The following is a 23,927-nucleotide window of genomic DNA, read 5'->3' as shown; positions in this document are numbered from 1 at the left end:
ATGGAAACAAAACAGATTCCCCCAAGACCAAGTCAAAAACTGAGACATAAAATTGTATATCCTCACTGTTTCACAAATACAAGAATGAAAAATGGAGGCATATTCTAAAGATCTTTTCACTATACCGTAAGAACCAGATTTAAAAACACACCCATAGAAGAAAAAAATTTAGCCCGAGAAATGAAAACTTTTTTCCTAAAAAAGTTCGGCAAAGTATCAAACTGCTGTATTATTGTCTAGAAGCACATATACTCTTACATGTATTTTTTTTAAAAAAAAAAGAGAGTGTTTTGGATTACTTAAAAATGATAGACTTGATCTTTCACTGCTTAGATGTAACTTGATTGCCTTTAAATGGGCTTTCACAACTTGAGTCATGAGCAGTTATAGGTTACTTGGGGAAGAATAATAAATTCAAGATGATTCAATGGCCTCCTTTAGTCATGCTTCCACACAAATGCAGTGGCAACTCATTTCAGTTTTCCATGGGCATAAGAAAAGCCATAGAACTGCACAGTCAAAACACTTATTATGAAGTTAAGGTGAAAAGTAAACTAGAATCAGAAAATAAAATCGTCCTTTTTCTACGTAAAGGCTGCACACACTCTAAAGGTAGGGCGATATTTAGCAGGGCATCTACATAGAATTAGAAAGTAAACATCATAAAATGTTAAGGATGATAGCATCGGCTTCCTCATTGTGGCTGTTTTCAACAGAGTATGGAAATGAGGTTTGCTGTCATTTATTAGTCCACCAAGGTCAAACGTTGAGCCTGTGGAATAACTCAGACTGAACCCTGAGAGCAAGTCTCACAGGTTAGGATGAAAACATTCCCAAACATTCTGCAACAGGGAAAATGTTTCCAGGAAGCAGTGGGGGACTAGGTTACTTTTCTAGGTGGAGCTGCCTGGAAGGCAGCAGGTCACATTTGTGCTAAGTATAGAATCAAAGAAAAAATCTGGGGCCTGCATAAGTGTGCTAAGGATAGGAGCATTCATGAAACGGTGAATTTAGAGCAGACGTGTCCAGAAGAAAGAACAAAATAGAAATTTGATAAGCTATGAATTTACTATCATTTTTGAAGAAGAAACATAGCAATTCATCATGGGAGATACCGGGAATGCCTTCTGCAGATCTGCACAGGGACACTGAATACCATGACTGACCATACCCCTACAAAAGGCTCTTGCAGAAAATACATAAAACATCTCCATATAAACATTTCTTAAATCAGCCCATACCTAATGTTTGAAGATATGATATTAAACTGCCATAGTCTGAAGGTTTTCCTAATGGGTAAAAATATTCCAGGTTTATTGTTCTTCTTTCTCATTCTTTTTAATTGACATATACTTTACATAGAGTAAAATGTACAGATTTCAAGTGTATGATTTGATGGGTTTTGGTAAACATAAACATCAATGTAGCCACAACCAATTAAAAATAGAATGTATGCATCACTCAAAGAGGTTCTTTATGCCTCTTCACTCTCCTACCCAAAGCATCTAGCACTATAGCTCAGTTTTGTCCTTAGAACGTCATTATAAATGGAATCGTAGCAGTATACAGTCTTTTGTTTGGGAATGTTTTTACTCAGCATAATGCCTGAGAATGCATTCGTGTTCTTAAGATGTGTTCACAGTTCATTCCTTTTTATTGCTGAGCATTATTCCATCTTATGAGTATACCACAATTTGTTTATCTGTTTATCCACTGATAAACATTTGGGTTGTTCTAACTATTATGAATTAAACTACTGGGAATATACTGTTTTGTGATGTTCTAACTCATACATGAAGTTTTCAAATGATGGATAACATTTTCCTAGACAAATGATTTTAGAAAAATATGGTAGTGAAATTTTTGTATGGAGCACAGTCTTATGTGAAACTGATAAAACGGCACTGGAACTTATCGATGCTATGGGAGGCACCTGAAGTGCACCTGCTGAAGCTTCCTCCCTTTTCCCCACCCCCAAGCAGCCCTGCTAAATCTAACTGAGAACACGGTTCTTAATAAAACACTGCCTTAACTGTCTTCCTCAAACATTAATTCCTCAGCAAAACTTTTAACAATTATTCCATAGCGCTCAATTATTGTAGGAGATTGGAAAGCTGAATGGCTCATTCAGCTTTCATTGTTCAGCCACCTAGAACACAACTCATACTTATAGCATTATTTCTGGAACTCCTTTGGAAAGAGACTTGCCTCTGCAATATTTAAGGAGCATCTCTAGGCTTTAATTTAAGGGGTCAAAAATTACAACCAAGGAGAAAGAGCTAGATTCTTAAGAAGCTGGCTGTGTGAGAACAGGCAGCTGATTAACCTCTTAGGATGGAATCTCAATGCTCCCTCATGCTACGAATGCCGTCGGGGTCCATTAGGATGATTTGACTTTAGCCCTGCATTCATAAAAGACTCCCAATTAGCCTTTGCATGATATCTACAAATTATGTTATATATAGGGTCATTCATTTATGTATGAATTGTAAAAGCATAGAGAGTTAATATATTAAATATAAACACTAAAGATGCTACAATATTTGCAAACTTGTTTTCATATGTGTTAACTTTAACAACGAGGAACCTTAGAAATCGCAGTGTCTGAAGGCTTTCTCTACTTCCGTGAAGTCCTCTATGTCTTGCTAAAGGACGAAATATGAGGATTAGTGCAGCGTGACCGGCTATCACAGGTGCATTCCAGAGTCCAACATGTACTCTTAACTTTCTCCATATTACATTCTGGGAAAAGGGAAATTTGCCACTTCCGCATTTGCTAAAGAGTAATATTTGTCATAATATTGTAATGTACTTTCAAAGTAGTCTCATAAATATTATTGCATTCATCAAAATATTTAGACAATCTTTCTGAGAAAAGCTAGAAGTTATTTTAAATGATTTAAAATTGTGTTTTTGAAAAATTAGTTTGCTCTTCTTTACATTAGTATGCTATTGTTTTCTCATAAAATTATGCTTCAGATTACAGAACAATTAATGCATAATTGTCCACATTCTTTATCTCCATTCTTCATTTTCTCAGACTTGTTTTCCATTTTTTCTTCAATTTTCTGATGCAGCCTTAATTCCTTCTGCTGTTACAATATCATGATTACACTTTTCTGATTTCCAAACACTCACTGCTGTACACACTTCATCATTCTACTTTCCAAATACATTAATTCCCTCTTCCCTTTCATTTTCTAGACTCATAGTTTGATTTAGTCAACAACATATATAAAATGCTGATTGGGTTTCTCAAACATTTATGACTTTCTTAGATTGTCATAATAATTTTTATCATTAAACATCCTACATACCCAGTGCTCTGTACTCTACTGAGTAACAATTATTAACAGAGAATGATCATGGGGGTTTATCTATTTCTACAAGTTAGGGGTTTAATCTGAAAATAAGAATTTCATCTAATGCCAAGGAAACATTTATTCACAAGAATTGAGTTTCAGGAAGTAGGATGTGATTGAGGGCACACCCCTGGATTCCGACTGCCCTGGTTCAAATCCTGCCTCAAAGGTTCACACTTCACACTTTATTGAGTAACCCTGAGTAACTTTCGTACTGCTCTGTCTCAGTTTCTTCATTGGTAAAATAGAGAGGATCCAAGTGCCTACCTCAGAAAGTAGTCATGAGGACCGAACAGAGGAAAAGTGCTGAAAACAGTGCCTGGAACATGACAAACAACTAATAAGCATTGGCTAATTTTGTTATTATTATTATTATTATTAAGCTTTGGCACGAGTTCCTGCTAATGGTTAGCAAATGTTACTCTCTGAAATCTTCTAAAGCATCAGAGATTCTCATGTGACTGGGCTATTTCAGGACAGGCCAAGAGGCAAAAGAATAAACTTGCTGTGGTGTCTTCCAGTCCTGAGATTTCAGAGGAGTAAGGGAATGATGACCTCCAATGCATCTCCCAGTGTCTTTCTGGAACTCTCCACGAGGTGGCACCAGTCACCCCACAGTCCCATGACAAAACGTTTTGCCAAGAACAGAAGGTGAATCCAGGCTCAAGCTCGTTTGTATTGAGGACAATTTCTTCTTCGAGTGTCCAGTCAAGCCAACCACCTTCCCCTGCCCATCAGCCCTTTACTTCTAGGAAGTAAAAATTATTTCCAGGACAGACTGTCAGCCTAGGTCAAGCACAGTAGGCTTCTCTTTCCATACACAAAAATGTAAAGAAAACAAATGGCTCAGAAAAAAAAAAAAATTATAAAACTTAGTGAAAAAACCAACACAATATTTTTTGACCACTCACCACTAGTTAGTTCTGAGCAAAGTGACTATTTGGGGGATAGGATGGTTTTCAATGAAAGGAAATATTTGCAAAGAAATTAAATCCCTTAGTACTGAGTAAATAGTAGACAGTAACGAGACACATATTTTGAAAAAGGAGAATAAAGCTTATGGAAATTCAGTCTGCCTTTCCACTGTGACAAAACCTAATTCCAGACCAGAGACAGTATGGGTTTTTTTGTTTTTTTAGAGACAGGGTCTCGCTCTGCCAGGCTGGAGTACAGTGGTGCGGTCCTAGCTCACTGCAGCCTGGAACTCCTGGACTCAAGCAATCCCCTTGCACCAGCCTCCCGAGTAGCTGGGACTGCAGGCACCACCACCACACTCGGTTGAGAGAAATAATCTTGTCACTTTGCACATCTGAAAACCGACTTTCAGGATAAAGATTAATGATGCCTCATTATCGTATGTCATATGAGTAAAAACGTTTGTTTGCCAGGCCTGTCACTTTACTTCTCAGAAGAACAGCACATTTTTTTTTTGAGGGAACAATAGGAGTGTGGGGAAGCATTTATTCAAGTTTGAAGTTTAAGGTTGTTCAGAAAAGCTCCACCAGAGGTATTCCTGAGATGGTGATTTATCTGGGCAGGAGTTAGACCTTGACCCAGAATGTCTCCAACAAGGTTGGAGGTTGGGTGGACAACAAGGTCCGTCAGGTTGGGTGGACACTTACAGGAAAGCAATGGCTCTCTCCAAAGAAATGGCTCTGTGTCTCCCCTCTTCACATTCTCATTCCCATTCATGGCCTTCACCCAACTAAGATGTTCCAGACTCAAGGAGCAGGCTTTGGGATTTGATTTCCTCATTTTTCTCCCATACTAGTGACCCATTTAAAACAGATTCTAACAACCAGTTAGACACATTTCCACTGAAGAGCAAAGTGGGGAAAATAAACTTGCAAGGAAGAATCAGAGAAAGAAAAGTAATCACATTTAAAATATTTTTGTAAATAAAAGCCATCACATCTCTTTTCTACATAATATTAAGCAAGGCTGACTAATGCGGGCATCTGACATTTATGGAAAATGTCAGACCAAGAACGTTGGAAAATCCACATTAAAATTTGAAGGAAGGTGTTTCCACATTATACCAGGAACAGTATCTGGATGACAGTGTTTTTTTAGACAAATCCCAGCTGTGACAATGGAAGGCATGAAGCGAGTCTACAAAGCAGGTACTTTTAGAAATATGAGTGTGACTAGTCTATGCTCCTGTTTAGAAGGCAGATCTAGTGTACCTGGGTCTTTTGATCATCAAAACTGAAGACACTAATTCTCCTACAAGAGGTGCATCTGGCTGGCATATCAGTAGAAATAGTTTGTATTAACTACTTTTTTTTCCCACCACCTACCTCCCACACACCAGAGCTCTGAATGTGTTAAGTTCTGAACTCGGGTAAAATATTCGGTTTCCTATTGGGAAGCTATGCTTTTAATTTTCTCCTGAAAGCCTACTTGTCACAGACCAGGGAAAGTCAGAGAAGCTTTAAAAAAAAACCAGTGTAGTGGATCCAACCCAAATGCCCATCAACCAACAAGTGGATAAAGAAACTGTGGTACATATATACAACAGAATACTACTCAGCCATTAAAAAGAATGAATTAAAGGCATTCACAGCAACCTGGATGAGGTTGGAGACTACTGTTCAAGGTGTAACTCAGGAATGGAAAACTAAACATTGTACATTTTCACTGATACGTGTGAGCTAAGCTATGAGGACGCAAAGGCCTAAGAATGATACAATGGACTTTGGGGACTTGGGGGAAAGGATAGAAGGGGGCAAGGGATAAAAGACTACAAATAGAGTGCAGTGTATACTGCTTGGGTGATGGGTGTGCCAAAATCTCACAAATCACTGCTAAAGAATTTACTCATGTAACCAAACACCACCAGTACCCCAATAACCTAGGGAAAAATTATTTTAAAAAATAAAATAATAAAAAAAGAAACTAAAATGTGAAGGAAAAAAAACAAAAAAAGAAAGGCCACTGTAGCCACACCTTGGCCAGCCCCTCCCAGGGAGTTCCCTGGGCTTGTCCACAGTGTGCAGCTATTTATAGCCCAGATCTCTCACTGGATAGACATGGAGACAGCAGGTATAGACAGCAGGGCTGCGTGTGCATGCAGATGTAGACGCCAGGGCTGCGTGTGCCTGCAGGTGTGGACGGCAGGGCTGCGTGTGCCTGCAGGTGTAGACAGCTTGCCTCCAAGCCGTCGGCAGTTCTTCCTAAGCCGTCCTGATCTTGCCTTGGCCCACACACTCTTCTGCTCTGATGGCCACCACATCCTCCTTTACCTGGAGGAAAACATGAGGAGCCTCTGCGAGCAACATGTTCAGTCTCAGCCAAAGGAAAATGAGCACCTGAACTACGTCGCTTGGTTTCTGCGAGCTGTTTTTTCTAGTATTAAGGAGAAAAAAATCCTGAGTTACGTATTTACATATCCATCATATCTCTCTTATCTCAGCTGCAAATAAATGTGGTTTACTGATTGGCTATTGCCATTTCTTTTGATCTTTTGAAAACAAAAAAGGAAACCAAACCACAAATCCCACTTCCTTTTAAGTCAGTCTAACCTGCTAGAGATGGGAACTTTCTATTCCCTTTATATCTACTGACCTTTCCTACACTAGATTAAGTGTTTCCATCCCTACACTTATAGAAAGCACTGCCTCCAGAGCAAGGAAGGACGGGTCAGCTGCAGAAGGCTGTGCTTCAGGCATTTTGCCGCACATGGCAGAGGATTCACACAATTCATCCCAATCAGCCCTGCTCATATCCCTGGTAAGTGGCAATAACTTGTGAGCTGTCTGGGACAAAGAGCTCACCCTGTGCTCACAGAATGGGGCAGAGCAAGCAGGCACATGCAGGAATCAAGACTCAACTGGGCCTCTGTGGTGTTTCAAGGGACTAAGCTACACTGCAAAGATACCCTTTGCTTCTATGAGCACATCCTGGACCTAGAATAGGGGCTTCTTGAATCCTTCTACTCTCAAGACATCTAGGTAGTCTCACCAGCCTGAGAGTCTAACAAGGGATTTAGCCCAAGGTTCAGAGCTCTGCAGTCTCCTCAACCCAGAAAGAATCTGTTTCTACTTTCTGCAGCAAAATTCCACACACATCCCAGTTTGCCATTTAAGAAAAGCCTACTTCAATTATGGCAGAAAAAATGTTTCTACCTTGATGTGCTGGTAATATATCAAATTTTATGGCTGATCTCCCAATGCCAGTGTCCTGAGTGTCCAGGCCACATCCTTACTCATTTCACACACGTAGATGTCTTGCTCACGTACAGAAATTGCTGTGTTGATGTTGCTTTGCCCAGGGATTATGACTATTCAGCTCTACAGTAATTTTATTCATATAAGCCAATGTTTAGAATGCCATGCCTACCCATCCCAACACTTCCTGCATCTTTCCTCTCACATCCAATGCCACGGGGCAGGAGGAGATGCGTGACAACCGCTTTCTATCTAAGAGTTCTCTGTGAGTCCACGTTAAAACAAACAGCAGCAGTTTAGGTCCTGCAGAGGTGTGTGATCACTTGCTGAAACACAGGCTGAGGGTTAATGTCCTGACAATGACTACACTTTGCCCAGAACTGACTCTCCTGGAAACAGGTGGCCTGGCCTGCCCGAGGAAGTCTCTGCCCAAGTGTAGGGAAAAGCAATATCCACCTTCCAAGCCTTCTGAGCCTTGCTCTGAGCCTGTTGACCCAGCAAAGGGAACACCATGGACCCTACCCCTCCTACCCCACAGCCCTGATATCAGCATCCCTCTGCCATGCATGGAATGTCTAAACACAGTGCTGCTGATGCCAAAGAGTCTTCCTATGTGCACACACCCAGCAATGGTCATAGAAAATGTAGCTCTGCCCTTCCCTAACACCATCTGCCCAAAAATACAGACAGCATCCAATTCTGTTTGTGGCATTGATAAAGCAACCACCGCAAGCCTGAGCCCAGGCTGCACCTGCTCCTAGTTGTGGGCAGAGCTCAATGTGCTGGCCCAGGGCTGGCATGGAAGCCTCAGGAGCGAGTGACCAGTCACATTCCATCCCACGCAACAGGGTAGCTCCTCCTGCTCTTGGTAAACAAATGGTCATACACAAACAACGTAAAATTGTGCTGAGGTGGAAATTAAAGAAAGAAAAATAAAATTAAGTAGAAAAAGAAATAAGCTTTCCTGTATTAGGCTGACTTATCCCAGAGGCAGCAACAGGCATAGCCTAGACCCAGGAAAAGCCTTGATAAACACTATCTGAGAAGCTAGGACACAAAGGAATGTACTCTGGAGAACTCCCTCAGCAAAGGGAGAAGAAAAACAAATTTTCCTTTCTCTTTTTAGTATGAGTTTATAGATTCCTGTTCTCTGTAACTAGTAACTTCAAGTATTTTGTTTTATCTAAGCGGCACAATGAAGGTCATGAGAAGCCTGAGCAGGCCTGAACTACAGCCGTCTGGGCACCATAGCGACGGTTATGAGATAAGCCCGTGCTAGACACTAGAGCAAACCTAGATAACAGCCATCTGGGCTGCATAGCAACGGTCATATGTAATCCTGAGTTACATAACTGCCACAATTTGATTAACTGTTTTTGTTCTGCCTCTGTTTCTTTGCTTTCATGCCACCAAAAGCCTGCTTCAAGCTAGCCCACCCCCTTTTTGAAGTGTGTATAAACTTCAAGAGCTGTCTTTGTTCTGGGCCCAGTCTCAGGATGTTAATCCACTGGGTCTGAGTGCACTCAATAAAATCCTCCTGCTTTACCCTGAGGTCTCTCTGGTCCTCCTGATTCCCGCAACAGTGCCACAAAGGAAATTATAATACAAGTCAAATGTAAAGTAAGTGTCCTCTGAATCACCTAGTTTCATGGCTTTGAAAATGGGCTCCCTCAACACCTTGGACACCTCAGAACTTCTCGGGGCTTTTGCATGAAGTCCTGAGCAAGGAAACACTTGGCACTTTACCATAAGCAACAGAAGGTTCATTTAAAAAAATCTGACATGTACAATTATTGTGTCAATTAAAAATAACAATAAAGACAAAACGAAAAAATCCACCAGTTATAGGTGTATGGATATATGAGTACATTAAATGTTTTATCCTCCTACACAGTTCTCAGCCAAACATAATTCTTCGCATATATATTGCTTTCTTGCACAAATTGCAAAATGGAAAAAGACCAGCAATTTTTTTTCAAAGCTGCTAAACACACACACACACACACACACACACACACACACACACACACACACAATTGTCCAAAACCAGGACCAAAACCAGGATCAAAGCAGTCCTGAGTTTAAAACGATCATGCTGCCCATAATAAATTATCACTAAACTATGGTGATTACATGTTCCCTCTATTGAAAAACTGTGGTTACAAAAAAAAGCAAGGAAAAAGAAGAAACAAATATTTGTACATGTAAACAGAGCACTGTTATTTCTGGGAAGACCATAGAAAAATGCGTACCCTTACTGGAACTTTGAAAAGTGAAAGGGTAAAGTGTCGTTTGGGTGAGAAAAATTTTTTTGGCCAAGAAGATGCTTGGTTTTAAGGGATATAAGGATATGGGATTTGGTCCTATGGAATTATGAATTCAAGCAGAGGGATGATAATTTACCAGATCTAAGTGAAAAAAGCCAGACACAAAAGTCCACATATCATGTGATTTCATTCATAGGAAATATTCAGAATAGGCAAACCCATACAGATAGAAAGTAGATTAGAGGTTTCTTAGAGCTGGTCAGGACAGAAGGAGAGTAGAAAACAAGGTTTCTCTGTGTGGTAATAAAAATATTCTGAAGTCAGATACTGGTGATTCTTGCACAACTCTGTGAATGTACTAAAACCCTACTCTGAATTATACACATCAAAATGGTAGGTTGTATGTTGATTACATCTCAGTGAAAAAGGCTTTTATAATGAAGAGCTCTAACGGCTAAATCCAGTGAAAGAAAACAGTTCAAATAAAAGACAAAAGAAAGAATGGTTTAAACAGCGTTCTTCACAGAGTGAGTTTTTTTTTTTGAGCTCTTTAAACTGTTGGGGCTCAGGAAACAAAACCCCAAAATGAAGTCCCAGCAGCAGCCTCAGAAGGAAAAGTTTTTCTCTGACCTTCTCCTGCCCTCCTGCCTCCCAGTCCTGTTCTCTCCTGAGGCTGGCCTTAGAAACCACAAAGGTCCCCTCTCCACAAAGGTGAGTCATAGAAACCAGAACTCCTTTCCCCAAAGCCAGCCAGGAAACCTGACCATATTACTCTAACTCTCCCTCCACCTTTCTGTGTAAAAACTGGCCACAAAGGACAAAGGAATGATCTGACCTACCTTGTTTGCCAATTCCAGAGAGGGTCTTGCCCCACACCCAGAAGGAAGGCATGCTGCTCAGCGAGGCCAAGAAGAAGCTAAACAGACAGGCCTCGCTGGGTTCCCCACTTAGTCTATGACCATTAGATCCTACCCTTTTTGTCCAATCATATTTCTACACAGCTGCCCATCCTTTGTTGAACCTAAGCATAAAAATGGACAATTTGCCCATATCTTTTTGGGTCTTCAATCTGAAAGCTCCCAGGTATACACATTAAATAATATGTATGCCTTTCCTTCAATGAATCTGCCTTTTGCAAGTGGATTTTTCAGGGAACCTTCTGTTCCTCTTGGCCCCTACAAAATACAGGATCTATATCTGATTATTATTTTTATTCCCTCTGCAGAATTAAGCACCATCTTATGCAGAAAGTACTGTGTTACCTGAGCACTGATGAAATCACACTGGGCAGCATTATGAGCCATCTTTCCAATGATTAGAAGGACAATAACCTTCTCCATTCTGTTCTTTTCCTTCAACTGTCACTACAGCGTCACCTAGGAGCATTCTGTCACTCTGGTTTGATGTTACAATACAGCATAGTATGTACAGTTTGGTCTCACTCATACTGAAGTTTCGCTAGTTTTCTAGAATTATCTTTACAAATAATAGCCTTGTGCTTATGTTTCCAAGTTAATGGTCTGGCTTTTACTTCCTAATTGAATGAAAAGGGCTTAAAATTCACAAGACTCACCTCTTCAATTACTTTTCTATTTGTAGTGTGATCATTTTAGCAGGAATTAAATTAGTTAGAAACTTGACTAATATAAATGCAAGCTTCACACAGAAAATAATATATTCAGATAATTCATATGGATCACAATTAATTAATTAATTTTTTTTAGACAAAGCCTCACTCTGTCATCCAGGCTGAAGTGCAGTGGCACAATCTCGCTCAATGCAACCTCCGCCTCCCAAGTTCAAGTGATTCTCCTTCCTCAGCCTCCTGAGTAGCTGGGATTACAGGCGCACGCCACCACGCCTGGCTAATTTTTTGTATTTTTAGTAGAAACGGGGTTTCACCATGTTGGCCAGGCTGTTCTCAAACTCCTGACTTCAAGTGATGCACCCGCCTTAGCCTCCCAAAGTGCTGGGACTATAGGTGTGAGCCACCACACCTGGCATCAACAAACAATTAAGAAAATGAATGGTAGTGATGTAGAAAAATATTTTTGTACCTATGATAAATCATGAGTGTATGCTTATCATAAATATCATCACAGGGCTATCTTTGAAGAGCTCAGAAAATGCATACCCATATCATATGCTGACATGTTACAGGGACATATGTTATGATCCCCATTTACAGACAGAAAATTAATAGGGTAAGAGGTTAACAGTCTCTTGCACACCTTGGAGTGAGTCAGTGACAGAGTTTTCTCCTCTAAGCATCAGTGTTCTCCTCTTTATAATAATGGCCTTACAGTGAGCAGAGACTATCATGATGGTTAAATGTGTCAGCATGTGGAAAAGGGAAAGTCCCTGGAAAGTGTCCGACACACAGGTAGTGTTCAAGAAGTATGTATACAAATATTATTAGTTAGTGTTCAAGAAGTATCGTATACAAATATTATTGTGTTACTGTTACTAGAAGGCTGACACCTGAATATAGAAATGAGAAATAGAAAGACATGAAGAAAAACCGTGGCTGAAAGTCATACCCATTGCACTGTACGTACCTGCAGCAATATATGAGCCTCCCCCAGCTTTGTAGAGAAAATGGCTGGCGAAGGGGGCTGCACAGATGATCAAAAAGCTCGCGATGACTACAGCAACTACCCCCAGGAGCATCAGGACTGCCCAGAAACCACGGTAAACTGGAAACCCCAGAAGGAAAAGAGAAAAGAAAGAAAAATACACTTAGATTGTGGACACAGCAGATTGTCACAGTCAGTTGCTTTCATCTTCATTTTTCTAATTTCAGCCATGGCACTGCTAGATAGAATGCCAGGGATGGGTCTGAAAAAACAGGAGATCTTATCAGATGACCTTGGAATCAGTGATGTCCAAACTGGTGACCTTCAATCAACTCCTCTTGCTCAATGTTTGTACCACACACATGCTTAATATACTGTGGGAGCTCTTTTTTCCATCAAGATTTTCCATTTTAGAAGCAAGAAGACCTAAGGTTCTTGCTTCTGAAGAGTTCCCCCATTTAAGTACCCAGTTGGGTAGCATAGAAGTGTTTCATACCGAATGTCCAAACACATGTAAAGGCATTCACATTATTTACAAACACTACCTCACATATTCTGCTAAGATATATTTGTACTATGATTATCTCTGAGAGCTGATAATAGTCACCCCAAGCCCCTAACCACAACAAAAATACCCACTTCTATTTAGATTGTTGGCTCTATAGAAAACAGTCTAAGGCAATAAAAAATGACAAGCAAAACCATAAAAGAAGTTCGTTTAGCTATGCTTTCCAAGAAAATCTGAGAATTTAAATCAGATGTATTTAAGGCCTACCTCTTTCTATTAATATTTTCACTTAGAAAGATTCAAAATGAGAAGTATAGGAGTCTATAGGAGTCAAGGACAAGCAAGGCTAAGTTAATGGATACAGTTGGTGAGAAATAGATAGTAGGTTTGGTGATATATGGTAATCACACAAAAAGGAATTCTAACGATCATTTTTGAGTTGGATAATTACCAATCTTAACCAATTTCATCATTTCCAGAAGGATAAAACGCTAAAATAAATTCTTGATAGTATAGATGGGGGAACACTCAGTGAAACATATTAGTCAAGTTATATTTTAAGAAAATACACAACTTGATAAGAAGGCAAAGAATATTTTCTTTTCTCAAGAAGCCTTCCTGGCAAAGAAGAAATCTATCAATCAACTGGAGTTTTACAGGAAAGTGGATGGGAAGATGGAAATTTGAGAAGAGGAGTCACCTCAGTTAAATGGAAAAGGAAGGCTCGGATTTTTATATGAATAACCAAGTCCTGAAAACAGGAATACATGATAGGCTTTCACTTCCCATACCAATGCTGGCCACTTGGCATGGTTTCCAGGGCTGCTGTGTTAGACAATATTCTGCAGTTGTATTCAGGCTCAGCAGGGAACAGGGCAGTGAAGAGATACTAATGTCAACTTTGAGAATGGAAATTAAGAGTTGCAGAGTGTGGGCCAAATATTTGCTGTCCTTGTCCTACCACAGTTTATTAGGCAATTGGTGAGTCTCACATTTTACATTTTCGTTTACTTCATTTAGAAATAGGTTGAGGTTATCTTTCACAGGACAGCTTCTGTGCCAAGTGCTAGGGGTATAATCATTAACAACAAGAAGCAGCTAAAAGAATAAGAAATCCATTCTACAGCTGTACTGATCACAACTAAAACTAGGTAAGTATGACAAGCAACCATATAAGGACTGAAAGTAAATAATAGCAAGTGGAGTGAGAAGGAAAGTCAAGTCTTAACAAAGATCAAGTTGCAAAGTTATCTGATTTTCTTCTTCTTTTTTTCCTCATGGATTTGGCCTGAAGGCAAGCCAATTGGGAACTGTGTAAAAGGTGCGAATAGCAAAAATCTTAAGTTGAATTCATTTCCTAGAAATCTAGGAAAATAGGCCTCTTAAAGCCAGAGTAAATCCCCATGTTTATTTTTTCCTCTTTTTATTCCCTTAGTCCTGCCTCCAGATCAGCTTTAAATATAGGTCTGCACTGCTGCCCCAGTGGAGGCGTGGGCACTTAAGATCTCAAATGATGACCCAACCCTCTAGATAGAGGAACCACAAAAAGGAACCCTCATTGTGCAAAGAGGAAGGAGGAATCATGGTTATGTTTTTTCCCCTTTCTCTTGCTGCTTGCTATGTGTCACGGCTGCATGGAACTGTGCCACAGCACAGGAGGCCAGAACTCAGAATTCAACCTTTCTGGCCAGAGAAACTGGGAAAAAGAGTCCAAGGAGCCAGAGGGCGTAAAGAAAATCCCACAGAGAAAAGAGCTAAAGAAAAGATTCTAAAAGTCTATGTTTGAACCTACACAAGTACCAAGCACACCCCTAAGTTGCACATGCACAGCAAACAGACCAAGAAGCATAGCAAAGTCTTTAAGAACCAAATTACACTTTGAAGACCATCCAGGTTCCAGAGCAAGCCCTGAGTGGTGTGCGCCCCAGGGTGCACGGCACAAAGAGCATCACATAGACTTTGAAAAATGAATTGACATTGAAACTGCCACCACAGAAGAAAGGGACAGATTGGGTTGGTTGATTGCCTGCTGAAAAAAAAAATAATCAAATTTTAAAAAATCAACATTATCCAGAGAATTTTAACAGTGAATTCTCCACTGAATTTAACACTTTGAATTTTGACAACATAAAAGTCAGGGTGTCCAGGATACAACCTGAAATTACTTAATATACCAACAATAATGAAAATCTGATCAATTATCAAAGAGATAGCCAACCCAAAGATGATTCAGATATATGAATTATCAGACAGACTTGAAAGTAGTTATTGGAACCATTTTCTATAGACTGGGGTGGATACTCTTGAAATAAATAGAAAGAACTTATAAGGTCTATAAATTATGAAAATAAATTTTTAGAATTAGAAACCACAATAACTGAAATTAAAACCCATGTGATGGACTCAATAATAAAACAGGGATGAGAGAGGACAGAGTAAGTGAACTTGAAAATAAAGCAATAAAAATTATTCAATATGAGAAACAGAAAAAAGATTGAAAACAAAATAAATGAAGTTTCAAAGGCTTGTGGAACAATATCAGAAGTTCTCATATTTGTGTCAATGGAGTCCTAAAGCAGAGGCCGTAGATATTGGTGAAGAAAAATATTCATAAAAATAATGCCTGAAAACTTTCCAAATGTGATGAAACACAAATTTACAGATACAGGACACTCAGCAAACTCCAAAGAGAATAAACTCCCATAAATTAGTCAAGACACATAATAATAAAATTATCAAAAGCTCTAAACAAAAAAAGAGTCTTGAAAGCAGCCAGAGGAAAAAATCATGACATAAAACATATGGGGAAATAATCCCAAGGCTCTAACTTTCTCATCAAGAATGATGGAAGCCAAAAGACAGTGGGAAAACATTTTTAAGGTGCTGAAAGAAAAGACCTTCAACTAAAATTCTGCACGTGGTGAAAATATAGAAATAAGGGTAGGGTGAAGCCATTTGTGAAGAAGGAAAGAGTAGAATGTGTTACCAGCAGACCTGTTCTACAGGAAATGCTGAAGAAAGTTCTTGGGCTAAAGAGAAATGACACCAGAGTGCACGTTAAACTTCAGAAATGGAGGTAGAGCAGCAGAAATGATTAATATCCGTGTAAATAAAGTAGAATCTATTTCTTGTCTTAGTTTCTTTAAAAGATATTTGTTAAAATTTAAAAAATCAGCATAATACAGTAGAAAAACGTAGGTGCTGGAGTCAGAGTGACCTGAGTATTTACCACTTTCTTGCAAGGTAACTTTGGACCAGTTACTGAAACTCCTAGAAGTCTCTTTTTCTGTAAAATAGAGATGTTTGTGTCCATCCTTTAGAACTATTAGAAGAATGACTTACAATGTATGTGAAGTGTGTGGCATATAATAAGAAACCAATAAAAGGCATTTCTTTTTTTTTTTTTCTTTTTGAGACAGAGTCTTGCTCTGTCATACAGGCTGGAGTGCAGTCATGTAATCACAGCTCACTGCAGCCTCAAGCTCCTGGGTTCAAACAATCCTCCTGCCACCTTCACCCAAAGTGCAGGGATTATAGGCATGAGCCACCATGTGTGGTGGCTTTTATTGCTATTATTATCAAGATTGCATTATCACTGCACAGCAGGGGGTCTTGTGTTCAGCAATAGGAACATGTATTCTTTCCCTTAGTTTGTATGGTCAGCCCTCTGTATCTGGGTTTTGCATCTGTGGATTCAACCAACCATGGATCAAAAATATTTAGGAAAAACACAACAAAAAATGTCAATACAACAATAAAAATCATACAAATTGTAAAACAATACAGTATAGCAACAATTTACCTAGTACTTGCATTGTAGTAGATATTAGAAGTAATTTAGAGATGATTTAAAGTATATAGGAGGATGTGCATAGGTTATATGCAAATACTGCACCATTTTATATCAGGGACTTGAGTGTTCACAAATTTTCATATCCTCAGGGGGAGAGGTCCGGGAAACAATTATATGTGAATGCTGAGGGACAACTGGATGGCTGTACACTGTTTCTGATGTGCCACTGAGGTTGGAACATCTCTTTAAATGATAGCTTAGAGTGTAGTAGTCATGTTTGGGCAAAGTAGACTACTGATACAGAAAGTTCTACGAAGTTCTCATACCATCTCTCATGGGAACGTTTTCTGTCCATTTACCTCCTAAAAAAGGTAGTGACCATGTTCCATATCACATGACTCTACTCCTACAAACCTAAAACATCAGTAAATGGGAGCAGATACCTGACACACAGCCAATGCATGGTGACCTCTGACCCAAGCCTTCTGAAGAACAGTTTGAAAGATGAATTGGAATCATCCCTGTGATCCCCTAGGAACTGGAAAACTGAGAAAGCAAGGTGATGAGAAGCAGAGCAGAAGCTCACAGGAGGCACTGATAGCCCGGTCCAGATGAGCCAGGGAAGCCCAGGCTCAGGGATCCTGAACCAGGTCACACAAATGGCAGAGGAAGCAGCAGGAGCATCAAGGCAGCTGGCAGTGGAGGGGATGTAAGAAAGGGAGGAGACACACGATGAGGCAGAGGAAGAAACAGAGAGCAAGACAGAAGTGGGGAAAAGATGCGCCCCAGAATGCTGTCATTCCTCACCACTGTGAGTCCCTGCCCTTTCATTTGCTCTAGCAAAGGCGCCCAGCTTTTGATTCTGAATCCCCTGTACCAAGCAGGAACCACAGATTGGTATTTAAAGGAAGGGAGGGCCTTGGCTGCCTGGAGAGCTTTGATCACATAGAAATAGCCTCCAAGTCAGATGCCTGAGTGCCGTCACCATGTGCTTTGTTTCCTGCCTATGCTTCTAACATTCAAAAGTGCATAACATCAAGCATATTACAAAATTTGTTGGAACTTCCTATTTTCTAGCTAATTATATTACATAGTTTTCATATGTACCATACTTCGATTGCAGAATTAAAATATGCAGTCGTAATAAAGAATTGTCTTGTAGAATTGCGTACAGTTCATGCACTCTCTAAAGTAAAACTGAGCCAATCAGAAAATCTTCAACACAGGATGAACTAAGTGCATTCATTTGGGAATTGAAACATGATATGGGAGCTCCTCTGCTTAATTGTGTGACTATGATAGACTTTAGTTTTCTAATACGGAAAGCAGTATTCTTCTCATAGGTTTATAGTGAGGATTAATTGATATAATATATGAAAAGTGGCTGCATGTAGTAAGCACTCAAGTATATTTGCTATGATTCTTATTAATGATGACACCTTGTAATAAAATGGTCTTATCAACAATGTGGCTGATACTAACAAATATCATCCAATCTCATGGATCTAGGGTGGAGATAGGCTTTAAATTATTTATATATATATATATATGAACATACACATATGCACACACACACATATATTAACACTGAAAACTGAAAGACTGTCCTTAGAGGCTAATAAATGTGTGTGTGTGTATACACACATATAAAATTATATATATATTTTTAGGTATATATATAAAATTTTATATTCCTATACAGTTTTTGGAGGATATTTTTGTTTGGTTAGTGATTTATATCGTTTCAATCTCTTAGATCTTGACTGTATCTCAAAGAAAACTGAGTTGGTTTTCTTGTTCTTTATATGAGCTTGTAAAACTACACAGCCTTGTCTTTGAAGGTTTTGGACTGTGCCTAGCAGAAGCATCTCTAAAAATCCATTTGTCTCATTAGATACAATTCAATGTTTAACTCAAATAATATTGAACTTCTATTAGTGCCTATTAGAACATGAAGCAAGATTTACAATGGAAATACATTTACATGTAATCTATACAATCACAATGTGGATAATTAAAGGAAAGCACATGTGAATCTGTGAAAGGATTAAAGAATTAAAGAATGGTTTTAAAGAGAGTAAGTTCTGTTGATTTTTCAGTCAATTGGTAAATTAGCCTATGAAGAGCATCTTGGGCAGGTGCTGAAATGAGGATGGCGGCCAATCACTCCAACAACAGATGTTGTATAAATAGTTCTGGAGAATTCAGTTTATTTTCCCAAACAGATTAAACTTTTACAGAATTACATTTTCTAGCAACTTATTTCAAAACCTTATTCTAGTAGATCTAGACTGAAAATCATCAGCTAAAAGTGTACTGAAATATGATATCAACATATTCTGTGTAACTATGTCATTTCATATTTTTCTAACATTTCCCTTTATACATAGTATTTTCTAGTAATTATTTGAGAAGTATTCTGTTGTTTATTTATAAATAAAACAGCCTGGGCATGGTGGCTCACGCCTGTAATCCCAGCACTTTGGGAGGCCGAGGCAGGCAGATCATTTGAAGTCAGGAGTTCAAGACCAGCCTGGCAACATGGTGAAACCCCGTTTCTACAGAAAATACAAAAATTAGCCAGGCATGGTGGCATACGCCTGTAATCCCAGCTACTCGGGAGGCTGAGGCAGGAGAATAGCTTGAACCTGGGAGGTGGAGGTTGCAGTAAGCCGAGATGGTGCCACTACACTCCAGCCTGGGCAACAGAGCGAAACTCCATCTCAAAAAAAATTCAACAAATAAGTTAACTAATAAAATAAAACAGTCACTCAATCATTAGACAGTGTCTAGTTTGTTAAATAGAGGATTTAGGGAATGTAAATCCATGTTCCTGATGTTTCAATTTTATCCATAAAAATATATAATAGAAAGAGTATTAACTGTATCACAAATTCAAATTTCAGATTCAGGCCAAAGGAGCTCATGTCTTGGGTATACCTGAAAGGTCAAATTTCAAAGTGATGTGAGTAGGCAGTACAGGGAAACGTCTGTTAAAAACCCTTCAGGAAGGAAACTTAAAAACAACCAAAAACTACAGGACAATGAAGGCCATGAAGTAAAGTTGACTATTAATTATGCACACTAACATGTGTGTGTGTCTGTATGAGTGTGCTTCTGCATATCTATGTGCCTTTTTGTGCATGTGTGACGATTACCACAGTCAAGAAGCTAGTGGCAGAATGGGAATCTGTTCTGAATTCAATGGAAAAAGTTAGGAAAGTAAAGCCCCATAGTATTTCTTTTTCCAGAGAAATAGAGTAAAAAATGCACTAAAACCTCATTAATTTAGATGATAGGCAAAAGCAGCCTGACGTTTTAACTGTAGCTGATTTTAGAATAAGTTCCATTCCAAGCCATTCACATCCATCCAACAACTCAAACTGGTGTCTCATCAGGGGCCTCTAAGAGGGGCCTTGCCAGGCTTGCTTAGCAAATGGGCACAGTGCTGACAACCAGAAGCCACTTAATTTAGCAAACATATGCTGAGGGCTTTCTACGTGCAAGGCACCAAAAACTGCCAGAGTAAGACATAATCCTTGCCCTCGCAAGTTCTTTTCCCCAGAAGGAAAAGCATATTTGCTTTTTTTAACGCTGGGTGCTAAACATACCTAGTAGAGGTATGCTTGAATATTATGGTGTCGAATGGCATGGAAAGACCATGATTTCAGGGCTGAGTAGCAGTGAGAAAGGGCATATGGTGCTGGGTCTCAGCGTTAGTCTACAATTCATGGGGCAGAAGGCAGGAGCAAGGCCATGCCAATCAGAGAGGGAAAGAGTTCCATGGAACGTGGGGTACCATGCTGCTCCCTGCGGCTGCCACCAGGTGGATGAGGGGAAGAGAAAATGGGGAACCTGGAAAAGTGGTTGAGGCTTTGTTTTCCCTTCCAAGGAGCTGGTCCTCTATCACATGGGTGTCAGGGGGTACTCAAGACCATTAATCAGAGACAGCAATCCAACTGGTATCAGAGTATCCCTGTTGTAAGTATACAGAGAATGAACTGCTAGGAAAAAATAGAACAAGGAAAAGCTAATTAAGGTAGCTATTGTAGCAAACCCAAGTGGGAGCTCTTAAAAGACTGACCCAGAGCTAAGCAGCTGGGATGGAGATGACATAAGCTTTGGTGTTACTGTTGTTACAGGTGGTGAGAAACCAGGAAGAATCAAGAGCGTCTCTACGGGTTTTCATTTGCAAGCAAAACCAGTTTGTTCTGTTAAGATATTTAAACATTTCCTCTTGATTTTGCATAATATAATTTGCAGAACAAACCTTCTTTCATAGAGGGTATAGAGAGATAAGTCAACCCAAATGATCACAATTCCAAATTTGTAGTGTTTTGATAAGTGATTTTGTTGTACATACAAAAATGTAAATATTTTATTTGCAGCTTAAAGATAAACTTAAGTGTTATTCATTTTTCAAAACTTGCTATATTGCCTCAGACACCCACAAAGCTAGTTCATAAAGCTAATCCTGTGTTTCGACACATCCTCAAGCACACGCAGTGTGAAGTGCTATAAAATGTTCCAAATGAAGCCAAAACAAAACACGCCACTACCCCCCACCTCCCTCGCAGCAAATGAGGGCCGCCAGCATATGTCGCCTCGCTTTAGGCAATGTGCTTCTGTTGTGCAGGCCAGCAAGCCTGGCCTTCATCTCCATATACTGCTTGTCTTGGCAGTGTCGGGCAGGTCTAAAAATACAGTAGTGCCTGCACCAAAGCAGAAGGACAGGCTGTACAGTATCTCTGCATCTGAACCCCACAATCGTGAACATGCCAAGCAAAGTCCAGTGCTCAGAGTGGCCCATTGATTTGTTTTCTGGACGCTAAGAACTCTGAGATCAGATGGAGTTTATTAATCTCCCACCCTTAAACATTGCCTGATTCAGGAGATGCTTCAGGGAGGAAGCACATTGGGCAGAAGGGGGAGGGATTCCACTTTCTACTCTGGCAGTGACCTTGAGAAAGTCCTTGAAGCAGGAGAGGCATGAGTTTCTTCACACAGGGTTGAGAGCACACCCATGTTCACTATCTCACTTGCTCCTTCTAAGGAGCCTGGGGGCTAGAAGGGAGGCTTCCTGGGTGCTGGGAAGGGTGGTTTTCCAGTAGTACTGGTCCTATGGGTGGTGGCTGCAGTAACAGGAGCAACAGTCCAATGCAACTTTGAAACAGCTGTCACCAGAATCCTCAAGGTCACAGAGCTGAGGGGACTGAGGTCCTGTGTACAAAGCCACTCAGTGTCCACCCCAGGGGACCAGGTGAGCACACAAGACCTAAACTCCAGCTCCAAGGTCCTCCCCTGCCTGCGTCTCCCTCAGTAGGGAAGGGAGGCAGGTCAGTGGCCCCCATCGCTGCCACACATCAGAACCACCTGGAGAGCCAAAACATAACACCCATGCTAGGATTCCAAACCAGACCAGCTGAATGAGGATCCCTAAGGGTGGGCACAGGCATCTGTGTTTTCGAAAGCCCAGTAAAGCCGGGTGCAGTGGCACACTGTGTAATCCCTGTTACCCAGGAGGATCACTTGAGTTCAAATCCAGCCTGGGCAACATAGCGAGACATTCTCCACCACCACCCTTGTCTCTCAAAAATAAAAAAATATATTTTTAATAATAAATTTTAAAAAATAAAGCCCACTGGGACACCGTGATACGCAGCCAGATTAAGAAAGATAAGACTCCTGGTCCCTCTGCACGGCTACTTTTAATGAGCAGGTTCTGCAAGTCAGGCAATGGCTTAGCCTTCACGTGTGTTCTTTCCTCTGTCTTCCCAGCAATCTCTATGTTGTATTTTACAGATGACGCTCAGAGAGGTTAAGGCACATTCCAGAAATTAAAGAGCCAGTAAAGGATAGGTTCAAGATTTTAATTCAGGGCTATCTGGAGAATCCACTATCACTAGTCTTAGGTTTGTTGTGTTTTTCAAAGTTGCTTGGCACTGATCCCTCTGTATCTTCTAGGTTCAAATCTTCCCATTCTGGCTCCTCCCATGTCCGCCAGAAATTTTGAAAAAATGCTGAAGTCCTCTAAAGGAAAAGTTATTACTATCCCTCAAGGCCCTTCTTTGCAATCCTGTTTCCTCTAACTAGAATAAATAGCCTTCCTACTTATCATGGACTGAATGTGCTCACTCACTCAAATTCATATGTTGAACCCCTAACCCCCAAAGTGTGAGAGAATTTGAAGATGGAGACTTGAGGAAGTAAATAAATTTAGATGAGGTTGTGAGAGTAGGGTCCCCATGATGGGATTAGTGACTTTATGAGAAGAGGAGGAGAGAGTTCATTCTGTTTCTGCCAGCAAGAGTACAAAATACAAAGCCATCTGCAACCCTGAAGAGAGCCCTCCTCAAACCCAGCCATGCTGGCACCCTGATCTTGGACTTCACGCCTTCAGAGTGATGAGAAATAAATGTCTTGTTTAAGCTGCCAGACTGTGGTATTTTGTTACAGCAGTCCAAGTTGATGAAAGCACTTCTTCTCCTTCATCTGAGAAAGCATCCTTCCTTCCTTAAAGGGACATCACAGAGAAAGTTACTTCCTTACCTCCACTAAAGGCAGGATATGTGCAGAATCAGTCAGAATAGAGGTATATTCAAGAGTTGGAATACCCTTTACCGGGTGTGCAACCTTGTTCAAATTACTTGGCTTCTCCATGCTTCAGTTTCCTTCCCTAAAATGTGATGATAATACTTTTTTTATAATTAGGATGATTAGGATGAACGTCAGCGCTAACTGAATGCCAGTCACTAGACTGAGCACTGTACTGCCATTCCCTGTACAATCCCCCTCCACTTCCTGATTGTGAGTGTCCAGGACTCAGTCTTGCTCATCTCTCTAAACCTAGTGGAAGCTTTATGGTTTGCATGTAATAGGTGCTCAATAAAATATGAGTAAGTAGAGAATCAATAATTTACCACTCAATACCCCCTGTAATCCCAAGGTTAATGAGATATTCAATGGCCATGGAACAGAGTGAAGTGAACTCGTTGAAAATGCAAATGAACCCAGGATCTTGACCTCCTTGTCACAATCACTGGAGAGTCTTTATCATGTAAATCCCTATGAAAGAGAAGCAGGCCTTGGAAAAAGAAGAGCTGAGGCATCAAGGGATAGACCATTAACACCTGAGTACTAAGTAAGAGCGCTGAGGCCAGGCGCGGTGGCTCACGCCTGTAATACCAACACTTTGGGAGGCCAAGATGGGTGGATCATGAGGTCAGGAGTTCAAGACCAGTCTGACCATGAT

General features: G+C 40.2%; 1 protein-coding gene across 5 annotated transcripts in view; it reads right to left on the bottom strand.

Moving 5' to 3' along the window:
- The window catches only part of TMEM182 (transmembrane protein 182), a 110,440-nt gene that overhangs the window by 34,818 nt on the left and 51,695 nt on the right, over positions 1-23,927 (bottom strand). For 4 of the 5 annotated variants that reach the window (XM_054547832.2, XM_009236730.4, XM_024242588.3 and 1 more), the window contains one exon: positions 12,357-12,494. The exons of the other annotated variant lie outside the window; for it this stretch is intronic. In XM_054547832.2, the coding sequence (XP_054403807.1) occupies positions 12,357-12,494 (138 nt within the window). The remainder of the gene's footprint in view (positions 1-12,356; positions 12,495-23,927) is intronic. 5 annotated transcript variants of the gene reach the window in all.

Source organism: Pongo abelii, chromosome 12, assembly GCF_028885655.2.
Source record: "Pongo abelii isolate AG06213 chromosome 12, NHGRI_mPonAbe1-v2.0_pri, whole genome shotgun sequence".
Lineage (NCBI taxonomy): Eukaryota > Metazoa > Chordata > Mammalia > Primates > Hominidae > Pongo > Pongo abelii.
This window is presented reverse-complemented; position numbering and strand designations above follow the sequence as displayed.